Genomic DNA, 20,003 nt, shown 5'->3' with positions numbered 1-20,003 from the left:
CTTCTTTCCGAATATTTCATCTTAATTATAAGACATTCTTTCTTTTACCTCAAACGTTTTCAATTTTGTTTTTTTTTCCATAGATACAAAACATGTCATGTGAAAAATTAAACTTTATTGTATTTTTATCTATTAACTGATTTCAAAAAAGGAGGTTTGATTCCACCTGTAAATATATATTTTTTTTTTATGTTCGCGCATATTTTTTTCCCTATAATCCGATTGAAATAAAATATTTTCGCAATCGACGCAGATGCTTTTGACGGTGATACCATGACGAAAAATAGTTTTAGACGGAAAAAATGGGTTTGAAAATTGACAAAAAAGTTTTTCGTCCTCCGGTTGGTAGTTAGAAATAGTGAGAATCTGATATTCTATATTTAGAACACGTTATATGAAAGTACACGTTAGATGATGTTTTATGGGGTTCTATGGGGCAGTTAATGTGAGTGTTTGGACAAGATATCGTTAATAAAAATTATCAAAAATGAGATATTTCGTCTTAAATCTTTCAGACCCAATATATGTATGTATAATATTCAGCAATGGACGAACAGTGGGAATCTTATAGTTCTGTATACGAATATCACGTTACGTAGTCTCGCTGTTGGTTTCATTTTTTTTTTTAAATAATTATTTTATTTACAATTTATTATTTTTCATTTGGTATTGTTAGTTACAAAGCATTAATTTTTAATCCAGACTTTCTTTAAACTAAAATTTTTCTAATATAAACACTTATTTGTTCGGGTTTTAATTAATAAAAAAGAGTCGTAAACTTCATTATGGAATAATACTTTCAGATCAGTATATTACTGAATAATTAATTGGACCAAAAGTGTCTAAAAAAGACCAAAAACAAAATAAAATATGATTTTTGACTTTTTTCCTAACTGCAATAAGCCTTCGTTGAGAGCTTTTCAACTATATGTCATATAAGTGGTACTTATTTTCATTGGTTCCTGAGTTATAGCCAAATAAAATTTCAATTAATGAAATATTTGGATCTTACAAGGCACATTGGTCCGAATCAGATTTAATTTCCTTTTCTTTTAGGAAGATTTCATAAGAAAGCTACCCATTGCAATGGGTACCATGATTCGACTTCCGGAAAATTTCAACATATCTTCGCGTTTCACATCCCTCAGACCCCAAAACCACCGTTAGCTCAAATTTTTATTTATACAATATATATAAATTTCACTTCCTTGTGGACATGATAACTGCCGTAATTTTGCGCCAATCACTTTCAAATTTTTTCTTAAAAATAACTCGTCTCAAAATCTCGATCGAGTTTGTTAAATTTTGGGTAAAATCGGACCATGAAGATGGAAATGGGGGATCTTTTTCGAAAAAAAACATAATATCAATATAACTTTCTTATTAAGTAAAATATCGAATTTGTTTAAAGTTCCTACTGTTGTTTAGATAAGGTCCTAAAACATATGTAAGTGAAATCTTTTTATATCACCAACCACTGACCCAGGGGGTGGAAAAAATGGGGTTTCGAAGAAAAAAACAGTCATACCTTCCTTAAATGGCGCAGTATCGAATCGGTTTAAAGTTGTCGTTAGTCCTCTAAACATTATCTAAAACTTTTATCTGAAACAATTTTTGATATTACCAACCGTTACGGCAAGGGATGACCAAAATGTTGCTGGAGTTGTAAGAAGAAGGGCTTATCGTATGCTAAACATGTGAAACTTTTTTCACATGTAACCATTGTCGTATTGAGTAAATTTAAAGTTTTTCTTAACTTCAAGGTGGAAATCTTTTTTAACCCTTACTTCTTTCTTTTTCCTGTTTAGCCTCCGTAAATTACCGTTCAAGTATTACTTCAGAGGATGAATCAGAATGATATGTGTTAGTATAAATGAAAAGTAGTCTTGTACAGTCTTAGATCGACCATTCCTGAGATGTGTGGTTAATTGAAATCCAGTCACCAAACACCGGTATCCACGATCTAGTATTCAAATCTGTATAAAAGTAACTGCCTTTACTAGGGCTTGAACGCTGGAACTCTCGACTTCCAAATCAGCTGATTTGGGAAGACGCGTTTACCACTAGACCAACCCGGTGGGGTTTTATCCCCTACTTACCATCGGTGAAATCTACCTTCGCCTTCCGGCGTGCGGAAAGGAATTTTTTTTAAAATTTAAATATGTTGATTTATTTATAATTATTAACTTCTGATTGTAAAAAAAATTACGATAAATAATAATTCAATAATAAAAAAAAAGTATGAAAAAAATCAGAAGTTATTAATGAAAACATATTTTATGCACTTTTCATTAAAAAAAAAAAAAAAAAATGTGTATATTTTGTAATTTAATAGGCGTATACGAAAGTCATGTGATGTACACATAGATTTTTTTTTGTTTTTGAAACGTCTGAAATGATATTGAATAATATTAAAGGTTTTCTATGTATGTTATAAATGAAATTGGTGAAAAATAATTCTGTTTTTAATTTAAAATAGTTGAACATTTATATATAATTGTACTTTATTCTGTATATTGACTTGATATATTTTAAATTTCGTTAGATGATCAGTTGTTCTTGTTCATTCTTTTATTTCTTTCATTCCACATTTTTTATATCAATGGAGATAAAAACTCAATCGGTTGCTTTGTTGTAAATATTACATAATTGTATTTGATGCATTTTACGTTTATATCGATAGATTTGTAACAACCTGATCTATAATGTAATTAGTCTGGGATTTAACCAAATTATCTGATTCTGAAATTGTACGACTGACTTTGCGAAAGAAATACAGTTGATGATAGAGAGAGATCGTGAGAAGGGGTTGTAACTGGGTCCGGCCCAGTCTAAACAAGCGCTGTGTATATGCAATAAAGCATTTGACATGTGGGTGTGTTTGCATTAATACAATATGCGGGATGCTGTTTTCCTCATGCGGTATGGTGTTGTATGTTTCGACTGGCAGGAGTGGTTGTCAGAGTTACATTGCGTCACGGCTGACCCACGGCTTGACCGTATTGACCTGGCTACCCTTTACCGTTCCCTCCATTGAAATTTCTCATCCCTGCTTTTCTTGAACAGCGTAACCTCGTCTTCTCCGTTTTATAATATTTCGTGTCAAGCTCCTTTTGAATAAATAACCTTGCTGTTTTTGTTATCGTGCATGTTTCCCCAAAATATTCTACATCTGGCTTTTATGTATTGTTATTCGTTTTACGGTCTCCTTGTATGTTACCTATGTTGTATACATTAATTTACAGTCGTTTGACCGTTTTGTTTATAAAAATAAAACTTATAAATTTATTACTATTTTATATCGTATGTGGACATACATGGAAACATATTACAGAATACATTTATTTATACATGTATAAATCTGTCTTAGATAGATTTATATTACAAATACGAGTATAAACTGGATTATATTTGTATTAACAGAATTCTTGATAGAATACACGATATTTCATGTTTTATAGGAATTATCGTATTTTTCACTGCGGTATAAAAAATGATTATTTTTTATTCTTTTTCAACGAACAGTATGTTTTCTCTGTATTGCAAATAATGAAAATTAGGTAATAAAAAAGTACTTAAAAAATAACATTTTTAGAATGAGAAAAGCAAATAAATCACTAATAATACCCGTTATAATATGTCCTTTGTCCTTAATTGCAACGGTTTATTATTTCTTTACCTAATAATGTATTCGCTTTAATGTTTTACATATTATTTAATGAATCTAATTTTAGATTTCAATAATAACAGGCGACATTTTTCAATAAAAATTTAATTTACCCGACATTTTGTTATGAAAAACAAAAATTTAATATAAAATATTAAGCACCTTTTTTATATGCCACCATTTCTATTACCGGTATAGAATATATAACCTTTTCTTTTATATAAATGAGTTTCTTGTAAAAGGTAATTAAATCTCTTTAGAAGTAAGGTAGATTTTTTAGATGTATTTTTTATCTCTTTAGATGTAGATTTTTTATCAAATCATACGTAAGAAGTAGGAATGCTTTTTCCTTACACGTTATACTTTGCTCTATGAAAGGATCTTATTATTTTTCTGATGATAAGTGTTTAAATAATACTACTTTGTATTTTTCATACTTGTTTCATAAACTTAAATACGTATTCGTTTTTTTTTTTCAATTAATGCCTTCAGTATTTGATTTTTGTACTGAATCAATTTTATTACTTTTATGTAGTACTGTTACTAATAAGTAATTATTATTTCTTTTTATTATATGGACTGGAACTATTTTTATTTTTTTTTTTCTTATGTTACGTTCTGCTTTAATCAAGAGTTTTCCTTGATAATTCCTGGAAAACTTTCGAGCAGATTTGCTTATTTGATATTCTTTGAATATCACGTGCACGATTTTTGACGTGATTTATATAATGTACAATTATACATCTTAATATAATTAAAATATGAAGCTTTTCGTCGAAACTCTTTGATAATAAACTGTATTATTACAATCATTTAACAATAGCACCTTCTTTTTATTAAGTTGGAATGTTGACTGTGAAAGCTGTTTACCGAAAACTAATTATAACAGTTTTGGATCATGTAATTATTACTACGTATTTTATAAAATGTTCTTTGTTATCTTGTTTATAAAATACATGAGCTGTACGTAGTAAATTAAATTATAAATGTCTTTTCTCAGTATTAAACGTACTTTAAAATTTAAGAACGTAGTTAAAAAAGAACTCTATTAAAAAGCAGTTCAGTTTAGTATGTTAAATAGTTATTTTAAGTGTATTTTATTATATACTGTTATAAAGAAGTGTATCAGGTGCTTTCAAATAATATGTAAGTATAATTTTAATGATTTTAGCCCTTTGTTAGAAATTACGGACGTAAAGACCATAACATTATTATTTTTTTATTTCGTTACAGATTTCATTTTTTAATTTACGCGCTATAATTTTTTTTTGAACTATCTATTTTTAAAATCTGTCGCCAAAAGGAAATTGCGATTAGAAGTAAAATGTTTGGCTATACGATCTCAAATACGATATTAAGAACGTAAGAAAATACAAAGCTTTTAATTAGCCCTACGTCCCTTGTCAGAGATTGTAAGCAAAGCTCTCTCCTTCCCCTGAGATGCTTACATGCTACTTGAACGGCTCCATATAATAGTACATTGTCACTGTTAATATACATATATTATAATTGTTAGTGTATATATATATATATATATATATATATTATAATAATTGTATGAATGTTTAGATATATTTTAGAAATTATGATGTATTTTAATGAATGAGCTTTAAGCTAATTTGATATTATCTACTGATTTATTCCGTGTACGTGAGGAATATTCCTTTATTCCAGTAAGTTTGTTGTTCATTTAACTGCTTTAGCATGCCTTATTAGTAAACAAATACTCACGGGTAACCTCAGGGTTTTACGGTTTAGTTTTTAGAATAATGCGTTTTGTATAATATTACTTGTTCTGTTTGAAAAGGTACTCTTTATATTTCAATAAAACTAATATTATTTATTGTTGTTATAATATGAAGATTATTTACAAGAATTAATGGTTTGTAGGATACATTTTTGTTAAAATAAATATTATTTTTTATTACTAATATACTTATCTTTAAAATAATTTGTTTTTATTTGAAATACGGTCTACTTTTGAAAATTATAAAACCTACTAGTTTCGTTTGTTTTTATTGCATTATTACGTTACGATCGGTAAGTAACTTAAATTCACCGAAGTCTAATGAAGGTAACTTTTTTACCTTCATTTATGATTCCACTTAAATATGGTACATTTATCAAATTGTCGACTTTTGGTAGTACATTTTGAAGTTAGAGTTAGTTTAAGCTATAATTATTAACGGGTATAATTATTAACCACATATTAACAGATAATCCTTGTATTCCTTGAATTTTAACTTTATACGAGTAATTCACCAGAAATTGAAACTCGCCTAAAATATATAAATTATTTCTTTCAAGGTTGTTTGAAATAAGATGTGCTTTAAATTGTTTAAAAAATGAACTTATACATTTGTTTAACTGAAATAATATACAATACGAGCGAACTTATACCATGGTCTGATTTTTACAAAAATTTAATAATATCAATGTTGCATTAACACATTTTACCCTATCTAATGTCATATTTATAAGTTTAAATTTTCCAGACACGTAAAATTGTACGAATTTCACTGTCTTGTTTTATCTTGAGAAGGTGTCGTAGATAATTTGTTTTTGTTTTTGCTTTTGAAGGGACTTTAAAATGTCGGAGTGAAACAAAAAGAATCTTCATAATGTTTATAAGGGCGTTTCATAATGTTCTTCGGAGTTTTGAAAATTCATTAACAAAAAACTATTTCACTCATAAGAATAAAACAAGTACTGTACGAAAGAATACTTCAAATAGTTTTTTCCACATATACTAGGCAGTTAGTAAACCATTTGCTCGCTAGGCGCCGACAGTAGAGAAGATGGCTGCCACGGGAAGCGAGAAGTCGTTTTGTGTGTTAGAATTTCACTTGTCAAAGTCAGTAATTTCTGGGCAACGTGCGTTTCGGTTGAAATTTCATAAGGAGCCACCAAGTGACAATTCAATTTGTGCACGGTCTAAATAATTCAGTGAAACCGGTTTCCTTGTGCAAGCGAAAATCAACTGGTCGTCCATCAACCTCAGAAGTCAATGTCGAACGTGTGCGTGCAAGTTTCATTCGCAGCCCGTCAAAATAGACTGCGGCTGCATGCAAAGAATTAGGAATTCCGAAAACAACAGTGTGGAGAGTACTGCGTAAACGTTTATTATGCAAACCGTACCGTCTTCAATTAATCCAGCGTCTTTCTGATGGAGAATAAACACGTAGGCTCGATTTTTGTTTACAGTTACAGGAAAAGATGCTGTTAGATGAAGGTTTTCTAAACAAGGTAATTTTCAGCGATGAAGCTACTTTCCATGTTAGCTGCAAAGTAAACCGTCATAACGTGCAAGTTTGGAGAACTGAAAATCCACACGCTTATGTGGAACGCATTCGGGATTCTCCGAAAGTAAACGTTTTTTGCGATCTCTCGTGAGGCAGTGTATGGGCCGTTATTTTTTATGGAAACGACAGTAACCGGCATGATATACCTGGATATGTTACAATTATGGCTTTTGTCTCAGCTACTCAACGACTTCATTTTCCAGGAAGACGGTTGTCCTGCCCGTTTTCATAACGAGGTTCGACAGTACCTTAACACAACATTACCTCGGCGCTGGATAGGACGTGCGTCTGGAGAAGACCAACACATTATGCTGTGGCCACCAAGATCACCGGATCTCACGCCATGCGATTTCTTTCTCTGGGAATACGTGAAAGATAAGGTGTTTATCCCACCAATGCCGCACAATATCGCTGAGCTAATGGATCGCATAATCAATCCAATCAACTCTGTCCAAAAATACATGTTAGAACTTTCGTGTTGATGTGTGCCGTATCACCAGAGGAGCACATATTGAATATTTATAGATTTTAACAAAAACTGTTGAGTCCCTGCCTCACCTCGTACAACTTTCATTTAGGTAAGTGAAATACCTTTTTTGTACTGAATATTTGTAACTCCTAAGAACATTATGAAACGCCTTGTATTTTTAAAATATTTTTTAGTAAAAAAATACCATCCGTCCATTTGTAGGGGATAGGTTCACTGTTAATTTAATTTTTGGGTGCGTGCGCCCCGTCTGTGTGTGTACATTCCTCGACATTTTCTGTGTGTACATATACACACAGAAAATGTCGAGGAATATAGAAGAAGATCTAGCATGCTAATCCAAAATTTGCCTTGTTATAGTAGTTTTCCTTTAATATCCACCAAAGTAAAAATTATTTAGCAAAAGGAATAAAAAGTTCTTCCTCAGTACATATTAATTCGCTATATTTTATAGAATTCTTTTTTTTAATTTATATTTTAGATAAATAACTTTAACATGGCCGGCTATCTATGTGAATGTTTTAGTTTAAAAAACATCCTAAGTTTTTAGTAGAAGTTTTTCGGATTTCATTTTGATTCAGCTTTTTTGATTACCAACGAAGACATAAACTCAATTTACTGAAGTAATTATTAAATTTGCTTCACTTAAAAAAAAAAAAAAACAACAGGAAATTTATACTACTACACTACGTATAATTTTGAATATTTTATAGACGTATTTTGCCTCTTAAATGTATCATCAAATGGTTTTGAATAGTAACACAGTTGTTTCTCTATGTATGTAACCAGTATAGTATTAGTAGTATCTTCTTTTTTTTTTTACTTTTTAAGTTGTCTACCATACTTGATAGTAGGCGTTAGTTGCTAAATACAGTCTATTCTTAAAAATCGTGTATTCACACTATTTATATTTATTATGATAATAATTTAAAACAAAATGTATACTATGACTTAAAGTATATACATCCGTTTATGTATTTTTTAAGAAGAATTAAATATATTTTTTCAAATATATAAATTATTAATGGTTTTATAAAATTAAAATAATTCTTATTAATGATGCATTTTTTTTTTTAATTTCAGAAATCTGGTTTATAATCTCAGTCTCAGCGACATGTCAGAAAATCAGGTAATGCATTTTATGTATGCTACAAATATATTTATCATTTATTTATTAAAAATCTTTCTTCTGTATCTCTATGATTTCATTATACTTAAAGATATTCTTCAATTTTTTTTCAGAAGTTTTACTTGAAAGAGTACGTGTATTATAACATTACATAACAATATCTATGTATGTAATATTTATAAATAGTAAAATTATTATATACGAGTTTTTTAAGATAATATTATTCTTATTATTACATTTTGATTCAGTTTTTTTGATTACCAACGAAGTCATAAACTCAATTTACTCAAATAATTATTAAATTTGCTTCATTTAAAAAAAAAAAAACAACAGAAAATTTATACTACTACACTACGTATAATTTTGAATATTTTACAGACGTATTCTGCCGTTTAAATGTATAATCAAATGGTTTTGAATAGTAACACAGTTGTTTCTCTATGTATGTAACCAGTAGTATTAGTAGTATCTTCTTTTTTTTTACTTTTTAAGTTGTCTACCATACTTGATAGTAGGCGTTAGTTGCTAAATACAGTCTATTGCTAAAAATCGTGTTTTCACACCAATTAAATTATGATAATAATTTAAAATAAAATGTATACTGTGACTTAAGTATATACATCCGTATATACTTTGATACATCCGTATACTTGAAATTGATTATTCGCGAAATCAATATACGGTGACTTATATTACAGTAATCAAAATGTGTATTATAGTACGTTTTTGGTTTATTTTAAAATTATGTGTAATTCATTAAACAAAAAAATATTAAATTACAAAAAATGTTTTTAAACAAGATTACCAGATTCTTATATTTAAATTGGGTGAGTTTAAGAGTGTCTACCCGGGCTTCTACATTAAAGAAGTGTTTTATTGATATTTTCTTAATATATTACAAGATTTTGAGCTACATTTCTAGCTGTATAATTTATATGTTGTTATTTAAATCTGTTTATTATTTATTTTCTTTCTTTTAAAAAAACGTATATTTTTGATCAGTATAGGGTTTTGGCTATTTTTATTTTAATTTGGTATTTTTTTTTTAAATTTTATCCTTTACAACCACGTACTATATTAACATTTTCAAATTTAATGATTTCATTTACCAAGGGAAATTTTTAATTATATTTTATATTAAAGGCATACGAATATTTTACTTGACAAAAATATGTTTGCTTTCTTTAAAAAAAAATCCGATTCATACAAGTTAAAAAGGTTTTGTATGCTTACTTATAATGTAGACTGTTAAATTCTTTTCATAATAATCACGATAATAATAACTTTTTTACGGCATGTTAAAAATTCTACTGTTAGTAAGAGTTATGTTAAAATTAATGTACATGTGTAATTTAAAAAAGAAGATAAATAATTTTAGAAAACCAATCAAAAGATTAAAATTTAATCGATTAAAAATTTATATAATAATTATTTACAGTTTATAGAATTAACAAATTACCTTTAAAAGTTTAGTTATACAAATTAATAATTTACGAAATATTACACATTTTAAGGAATCCATATTATTAAATAAATGTTAATGCAAAAAAAAAGTTGAAACAAGGTTGTTATACTATCTTGGCATTAGGTGTTTATTCTCGTGAAAAAAGAATAAAAATTGCAAAGAATTGGTGTTTATAAACTCTGATCGGTTCCCCTACCCTCAATATTCCCCTCAAAGTATTGTTTTGGGTCATTTACACTATTATTATGAAGACATAAAGAAAATTCAATAAAAAAGTATGCAATAAATAAAAAGATAGCTTTTTTGATTTTTGGGGAAGGGGAGAATTTGGAAATATAATTTTTTTAAATAGTAAGACAATCATGTACCCATGTACTGAGGTTAATATAAACTGTATTTATGTTAGCAAAATTTTGGAAAATATTCACCCCAAGGAAACTATCTACCTCTGAAGATATTGATCTCAAACCTTTATCAAAAAATATATCCCCATATACGTGAGTCTCTGTGCCATATTTTATTAAAATAGGTTTATCCAATTAAAAGTTATTAAGCTTCAAACGATACTTTCCTTCTTGCGGCATAGCGATGCCGGAAAAGTAAAAATGGTAAAACGTTTGTTTTATAATTTACCGGAAGTTAATTTCCAACTAATGTTAAAATATACAATTTGTTAATAACAAAAGTCTTATTTAAACTAAATACAATAATCAACATACAAAATGTCTCAAGAAAATAGCAGTACTTAAAAACAGAGAAAATTAAGTGCTCCCCTCCCCGTTAACACGTACGTACGTGTGGAATTTATCAAAAATGCCACACTAAAAAATAAAAAACAGTACTATTCATCAGTCCTTTCAATTTTGACTTTATGAAATTTGGTTAATTTATTACACGATTGCCCAAAAAGAAGTGTTATGTATTTAGGGTGTGTGTATGTTCCTCTGTAGCAGCTTAACGGCTGAACCGATTTAGATGTATCACCCCGCGTTGGAATTTTAACGTTACCAGGAGTATCATAGGCCTGTATAAATGTGTGTGTGTGTGTGTATATATATATATATTTATATATATATTTATGTAGTAGTGGAAATTTTCCGGTTGAAGCGCAAATTTTAATGAATTGAATTAATGAACTGTGATCGGTGAGCATCTGTCACTATCTGAGCTTGGATTGAACTGAATGATTCGAATCGATCGAATGAATAATATTACAAAATTAAATATTTAATTATTATAGAATTAAATTAAATAGAATTAAATTTTCGTTAAATAAAATAATATTCTATAGATTTAAAAAATTTATGTTTAACAATAATGGACTTCCCATGGGAACTTGGTGTTAGGCTAAAGTGGTGAGGTGATGCAAGTGCTTTGTGCGAGGCTAGACCAAATATCATCATCACCTGATAAGAAACAGGGTGCCCCTCGGCGCTGTTTTGGGAGGTGCAATTACTCTTGTAATATTTCTGCAAAAAATCGTCCTACTTTCAAAATTTAGACAAGGTATTTGTTAGTAGGTTGAAGGCTAACTTTTGCATGCGTCAGGTACACTCTCGATCTAACAGATCACGGTTATTCGGAAATGTTGTTATAACTTCGCAACAATTTTTCGATTTTCAAAATTCAAACGGGGTATTCGTATAATACAAAATCATGATTGAACTAAACCAGAATGGAAAGGGCAGTGTTTGTCAGCTATGTTTTTGTTTCAGCAGTCGTGTTTTTTTAATATTTATCTCTTATAAAATTCTGCAAATCGTTTATTTGGGGGAGATTTCAGAGATAAAAATTTAAAGAAAAATATTTTACTTTATTATGCTTTTTTTTTTTTTTTAAAAAAAAAAAACATTATTATATTTTTATTTGCGAAATGGGCTGTATGTTTGTCTTCAAATAAATATCCCTATAGACCATTCTCAAGAAAATGAAAACGTGAACCGAGCGTTTTGATTAAAATAACAAGAATATCGCAAAATTTAGTAACTTACACTAAACATTAACTAAGGCTGTCAAAAAATGTGGAAGTATTTGTTAATACTTTCAAACAGTTTTTTTTTTAATTTTCGCCCAAAAAGATATTTCAATAATATCAGGGAAAAAACAGTCGAACTGAGAATCTTTTGTTTAGGAAAATTATTTTAAATAAATAGCCTAGAAAACGATATAAAAAGAAAATCCCCTATCTACGAAAGATAGAATTATCAAACGCCCCAATAATTCACTATGAACAAAAACCTTATTCTACTTTATAGGTTGAAGAAAAATTACTGAATATTATGAGGCCGTAACGTGAAATCATTGGCGAACCAAGCACCAGCCTCAATAAATACCATGAAGGCTCTAATTTTTTGAAATATGATTTGATTTTTCATACAGATTTAGAGAATGATACAACGGCATGAACAGTTAATATTTTATGATTTAGTTATTCATGAAGCGTGGCAATGGAATTCGATAATCTCTCTTTTAATTTTTGGACCATCTGATCAACTTTTGAATTTTATAAATACTTATGCAATAGGAAAATATAAAGTAAATATAAAAATAATAATGAAGATTATATATATATATAGAATCTTCAAATATAATATATATTGTTCCGTTTCACGTCGAGCCGTCCGGTACTGCGATCTAGTGGGTGCTAGCGCTCACCGGAGAGTTCCGCCCGTACTAGCATTCGGCGCTCAAATCTGATCCAAGGCGTCACATCACACTTTTAGTCCGGATGGACTCCATTGTTTGTTCGGATGAACGTTAGCTTCAATGTTTTATTTAATTTTTTATTTTTATATGTCAAGTTACACGTGATGTTATAATTCATTTCATTAACTGTCAATACGACAATTCATTAAACCATTATTCAACAAGCAACAAGGCGTTGTCTTCATTCATCACCTATGAACATACAGTCCAACTTCGCTCTAAAATCTATCATATATAAGTAAACGTGTGCTTTTTTAGTAGATAGGTTCTTGAATAGTATACGCTCGTTATTTAAATGATTTTAATTCAATTTTGAGACATCTTGACTCCTAATAATGCAATTACATTGCTTTGGTTGTTCTAAAATTAGTTCCAAGAACTGATAAATGATAAGGGTGCATTTTTTATTAAATGTGTTAAGATTTTCTCTGTCAGATAAATTGAGAACTATATGAAATTAGATTTATCAAAGTAAATTATCTATCATTTTGTTAATTTAGCTTCTTTCTAAAATAATCCATTAAGTGATATAATAATTGATCTGTAATTATTACAATACAAGGATATTCATACATCCACAAATTGAGATATTGTACGAGATGCATTCTCCTTATAATAACCTGGAGAGGTTATTTTTCCCGTTTTAATGAAAATTAATAAATTTTCCTTAAAAAAAAATAGTACTACGTCAGAGATAGAATTCTTGAATCTTTGTACCGACTAGTCCAAGTGAATATTAATATCTAGATGATAATGAGAGATGATGTATGAGAAGGATGAGAGGATAAAGGATAGGGAATATTAAAATTATAATGTGGTGAAGATGAATAACAAACAAACGAAAGCGTAAACGGCGTGTTTAAACATCCTTATTATACAGAATTACAGGTGTATAAACATTTATCCTTAGTATACTCTTATGTATGTGAATTAGGAGAGTTTGCGTAATTGAATAAACTTAGTCTGATTCTGTTTTTTAATTTATTTATTTTGATATAAGTTGTTATTTTTTCAACATTGTAAATCTTCCTTTTTTGTTTTAATTTTTTGGTGTTTGCTTCTCTTGAAAATTAGTATTATTGATCTTTTTTTGTTATTATTTAATCCATTTATTTATAAATTTTCTACGTTTGCTAAAAAGGAATAATCAATTATTCTTAAAAAGTTACAGTATCCACTATTTTCAAACCAGAAAACAAATCTGTATTCGTGTAACTCAACAGAATACTTAGAGTTACGAGAAAGAACCATTTTTAATAAATTATAAAATACCATTTAAAAACTCTTTCTCGTTTATTTGAATTACGATTAACATATTTTTATAGAAATAATATTAGCATTTTATCTATTTTTAAATAATCAACTTTTAAAAATATTCTAAAATTGTTTACATCCCGTTCAGATGGGCATAAATATATGCTGAAATAATTTTTATAACGTCCTCTGAATTGTAGTTTTATTTATTTTATAGTATATTTATTTGTAGTTATTTATATTCTTTTTTACCAAGGAAGGCGCCTACATCTTTGTTATATGAAAATACAGAGAGCTTCATTTTCTTGGAAAAAAGCAGCTGTAATTCTCCATTTCTTTTACCTGCGCAGTACTCAGAAGATTGAGTGATGTTGTATGACCGTTTAAGTCGTCCTAACCTACGCCCTTAACAATTACTGAAAGAGCTGCTGCCCTCTTTCAGGAATCATTCCTTAGTCTGGCTCTCAACAGATACCTTTCCGATATGGTTACGCCTTCAATCCATCTACTCTGTGTCACTGAGCACTCAAGCCCCTTCATCATCGGCAAAGTGTCATGATTCATAGAGGGAGATTACTAAAGATGAACAGGACTAATGATGGACGAAGCAGGAGCGATATAAAATGCCGAATAACACAGGCGAAACAAGGCTTCAGTCAGAAATATAATTTGTTTACATCAAAAATTAAAGATTTTTGAAAGTATATGTTTGGAGCGTAGCTATATGTGAAAGTGAAACTTGGACGATCGGAGTACCTGAGAAGAAAAGATTAGAAGCTTTTGAAATGTGGTACTGTAGGAGAATGTTAAAAATCAGATAGGTAGATAAAGTGACAAATGAAGAGGTATTGCGATAAATTGATGAAGAAAGAAGCATTTGGAAAAATATAGTTAAAAGAAGGAACAGACTTATAGACCACATATTAAGGCATCCTGGAATAGTCGCTTTAATATTGGAGGGACAGGTAGAAGGGAAAGGTTGTGCAGGCAGGCAACGTTTGGAACACGTAAAATAAATTTTTAGGTATGTAGGATGTAAGGGATATACCGAAATGAAACGACTAGCACTAGGTAGGGAATCTTGGAGAGCTGCATCAAACCAGTCAAATTACTGAAGAGAAAAAGAAATACTCTTTTATTACTATTATTCCTTGTTCAACCATGTATCCTCTCCTTCTTACTTTATGTAAATAAAGAAACTAATTCTCTCTTCTTTTTATTCATGTAATGCTATAAAAATATTTTTATAATTCAGTTGGCTTAATTACCAGCTGACTTTTAGGGAAGTGCTATAAATTATTACATTGTTCAGTGTAAATTTAGTATTCGTTACGTACATACACATTCAGTAACACATATATTTTTCAACAATGTAATATACAAATTAAATTAAATGGAAACATTAAAGGGATCATATTTAAATATAAAGTGAACAATGTCTCTTTCATTATTATTTGAACCAGCAAGTTAATATTCGAATAATGGATTCAGAACGGTAGTTGTTCGATCAACACTCCTTATCAAATAAAATGTTGATGTTCAAAGTTATCCTTGAACCTATCTGGACGTATGGGATCCTGCTCTGGGGGACGACAAGTAACAGAAATATTTAAATAATTCAAAGATTCCAAAATAAATTGGTGAGGACCATAACAGAGGCGCCATGGCTTGTTAGAGGTAGAGAAATTCAAGGTAATCTTGGATTACGGGTTTATCCTTCTGTTTACGAAGAGATCCAAAAATTTAGCTCGCGGTATAAACAGAGATTAGACAAGCATATAAATTATCTGGTAGTAAATCTATTGGATAAAAGCGATGACATCATGTGACTAAAACGTTTCACGTGTTGCACCTGGGAGATATAACCAGAGGAGTGAGCGGGAAAAGGAATTTAGAGTGGGAACACTGGATGAGTCTGCCACGTGCAATGAACGTCACTTTATAGTCTAAAAATTACATATCCTATTACCGACGAATATTTGTTTAATTTACAGCGTTATTTTCCTATACTGGTACTTATGACATAGTTTTTGTTTTTATTTTGGGTTCTTTTTACCTGTGATTTGTTTCTGATGTGTTGAGTATTGAGTTTTACTTGGACTACTTAGGCAAGTACTTTTTCTATATTTGAGGTATTGAACTTTGGTATATGATTTAATGACGGGTTTATCGTGGACCTCTCTTCACGTGATTATCATTAATCATATTTACTTATGGCCCCCTAAGAGGTACCGATTGCATGTACTAACACATAAACAAAAAACAAATTATACTTCTTATTTATTTATAATTATTTATTTAATATATTTATTTTATTTTTTTATGTTTTACTTCCCCGTCTAATATACCTATACTAAAGGAAAAGTATAGTAATCGAATTCCAAAACTGGTTTTGTCTCAAAGGAACGTTTTAGAAAAAACATTTTTTTCACCCGAAATATATCCTAACATTTTATATTAAAATTGAAAAGAAAAAATTGTAACATTATCGTTAAGCCCTAAGTAACCATCTTTATGAATATAAGTGAATTTTTTTATACGAATATATGTTGGCCTGTTTGAACCCCAAATTCTGCGATGCAATTTTCTTAAAACTTTGTAGGAAGATGCGTTCTCGGGCGTTTTATTATATTAAATGTTTATAAAAATTTGAAAACAGGGTGGGGGTGTTTTGTCTAAAATAGAATTAGTAGATTTTTACTAAAATATTTTATCCAAAGATATTCTTATAAAAGTTCCTTTTTATCAGGATATCAAACTGTCAAATTTTTTTTAATATTCACTCCCACCCAAAACAATGAATTAATTGTTTTTTATATTTTAGCTATTTCTTGCTTTAGAAAAGGAATTAATGGGAATATCTTACATTAATATTCTTTTCATCAACGGGCATTTAAATGATTATGAAAAGGTTTTCCCTGTTCCATTCCTATAGGCTGTTGCCACGAAAAATCGTTTTTTGAATTTTTTAAATGTTTAAAAGCTCAGGGTGTAATAGCTTTTGCGTTTAAAATGTGAATGTACTGATATTTCATTATCGCCAAATTGTGGTATATTTAAAACATAAAAAATTGGCAAAAAATCTCCACCTCCTTCCTAAAAGATCATACTTGAATTTATTTAAAATTATGGGTGTATCCTTTTATTGTTTCAATATTTAAAAAAAATTTTTCTTTACATTTTTATTGCGACTTTGGGGCTAATTTTTTTAAATATTATTATATTTAGTATCTTCGCATATATTTTTTTTTGTCTTCAGTCATTTGACTGGTTTGATGCAGTTCTCCAAGATTCCCTATCTAGTGCTAGTCGTCTCATTTCGGTTTACATCCTACATCCTTAACAATTTGTTTTACATATTCCAAACGTGGCCTGCCTACACAATTTTTTCCTTCTACCTGTCCTTCCAATATTAAAGCGACTATTCCAGGATGCCTTAGTATGTGGCCTATAAGTCTGTATCTTCTTTTAAATATATTTTTCCAAATGTTTCTTTCTTCATCTATTTGCCGCAATACCTCTTCATTTGTCACTTTATCCACCCATCTGATTTTTAACATTCTCCTATAGCACCGCATTTCAAAAGCTTCTAATCTTTCTTCTCAGATACTCCGATTGTCCAAGTTTCACTTCCATATAAAGCGACACTCCAAACATACACTTTCAAAAATCTTTTCCTGACATTTAAATTAATTTTTGATGTAAACAAATTATATTTCTTACTGAAGGCTCGTTTAGCTTGTGCTATTCGGCATTTTATATCGCTCTTGCTTCGTCCATCTTTAGTAATTCTACCTCCCAAATAACAAAATTCTTCTACCTCCATAATCTTTTCTCCTCCTATTTTCACATTCAGTGGTCCATCTTTGTTATTTCTACTACATTTCATTACTTTTGTTTTGTTCTTGTTTATTTTCATGCGATAGTTCTTGCGTAGGACTTCATCTTTGCCGTTCATTGTTTCTTCTAAATCCTTTTTACTCTCGGCTAGAATTACTATATCATCAGCAAATCGTAGCATCTTTATCTTTTCACTTTGTACTGTTACTCCGAATCTAAATTGTTCTTTAACGTCATTAACTGCTAGTTCTATGTAAAGATTAAAAAGTAACGGGGATAGGGAACATCCTTGTCGGACTTTCTTATTACGGCTTCTTTCTTATGTTCTTCAATTATTACTGTTGCACATAATTTACCTTACTATTATTTTATGCGTTAATATTTTAAATAATTAATATGGATCTTAATCTGTCTGTATTTTATAATTAATTACATATTTTCAATGCACTTTAATCAACGTTTTACCAGGTTCCCTTGATTAATTCAGCCTGATGCTGAAGCAATTCCTTTTTTTTTAGCCGTGTAATAACACAGCTATCCACTCGTGATCTATGTAGCACATTTTTATGTACTGATCCAAACAAAATATTCATTTATGCATAAGAAAAAAAAATTAATAAATCGAAAATAATCTTATAATGTTTTATTTATGAACTAGTACCTGCTTAAGAATATGCTATGAAAATAATATTATCGAATTTTTACGTTGAATTTTTTTGAAAAAACATGCAATTTGATTGCGTTTGAAAAGACTTTCATTGAAACTAAGATTTTTATTAAAAAAATAAAAAAACTGTATATTTATTAACAAAATATAGTAAAAAGCAGATTTTTATACAATAATGATTTCTTATAATACCATATCCAAAGTATATATTTGCTATCTATGTAAAAATTTATAATCTAATTAAATAAAATGGATTTTGTTGTTGTTGTTGTTGTGATTTCGACATTATACGTAGACTTAGTTTTGGATTATTAGGCGTTGGTTGGTATCTTGTTTATGATTGCTTTTATGAAACGTTGGATCAGTGAATGAATGAACGAGTGGTCAGTTGAGTGGAATGTGGTAGGGTTAGGATTTGTTAGGCGTAGTTGTTACTAAGGGATCGTTCGAGTTAATTCAGTCGTATACTAATCGATTCACGTCAGTTATGCTTTTCTCTTTTTTGATTGGCATCCTATGCAGATGAATAATTTTGAACTAGCGTGTCGTTCTATAAAGTACAACGTGATTGACGAATCTTGTTGCACGTGTTTCATAAATTTATCTTTTTCATTATTTTTTTTACTTTATTTTTATTACATAATATTTTATTGCTTTATCGTTTTACTACGTTTCGTAATATCACATATTTTTATTTAGTACCCATGTAAATCTGTATTATATTTTACAATTTAAAAATAAAATACAATATAAAATAAATGTCCACTATTAATTAAGTGATATTAAAACCTACCTCTGAAATGCGTCTTTATGATTAATTATATAATAATTTCTACTTACCAACTATTTTTATGTCCGAGCGCTTTCAGATATTAATCCATCATCAGGAACATTTATGTGTTACGCATTATAATTATTTCCTTCATAAATTAATATATTAAATGAATTTTGCATTTTAAAAACAAAAATTATAAATACAACAATTGGTGAAAATAAAATAAATGCCAAAAGGTAAAAATAATGTCGAGGTCCGTCATGTCAGTACGAAGAACTTCAAACTGACATGAAGGACAACGTCGTTATTATTTTTACGACGATCAATTGTTGTATTTATAATTTGGTTTTAAAATTCAAAATTCATTTAATGTATGAATTTGTGAAGGAAATAATTTTAATACGTAATACTTAAATGTTCCTGATGATGGATTAATATCCGAAAGCGCTCTGACATAATAATAAAAATAGTTGGTAAGTAAAATTATTATATAATTAATTTATATTTATACCACGGGGCTATGATTAATGATAAAAGTCTTGCCGTTTCATTTTTAACACTTGATGGCACAGATATATAACTTTTATATATATATAATATTTCTTATTTGTATATATATATATATATCTGATTGTGTGTGGAGTACACAGATAGACACAACGGATTATCAATTTGTTTTAAAAGAAGTTTATATTTTTTTATTTTTTCAGT

The 20,003-nt window shown here is 29.1% G+C and overlaps 1 protein-coding gene across 1 annotated transcript in view; it reads left to right on the top strand.

The window, feature by feature from the left end:
• The window catches only part of LOC142320865 (semaphorin-1A-like), a 465,152-nt gene that overhangs the window by 118,848 nt on the left and 326,301 nt on the right, over positions 1-20,003 (top strand). The window contains exon 2 of the mRNA XM_075358842.1: positions 8,540-8,585. Within this exon, the coding sequence (XP_075214957.1) occupies positions 8,571-8,585 (15 nt within the window). The 5' untranslated portion in view covers positions 8,540-8,570. The remainder of the gene's footprint in view (positions 1-8,539; positions 8,586-20,003) is intronic.

Source organism: Lycorma delicatula, chromosome 3 (assembly GCF_047948215.1).
Source record: "Lycorma delicatula isolate Av1 chromosome 3, ASM4794821v1, whole genome shotgun sequence".
Lineage (NCBI taxonomy): Eukaryota > Metazoa > Arthropoda > Insecta > Hemiptera > Fulgoridae > Lycorma > Lycorma delicatula.
Note: the sequence above shows the minus strand (reverse complement) of the source record. Positions and strands in the feature narration are given on the sequence as shown.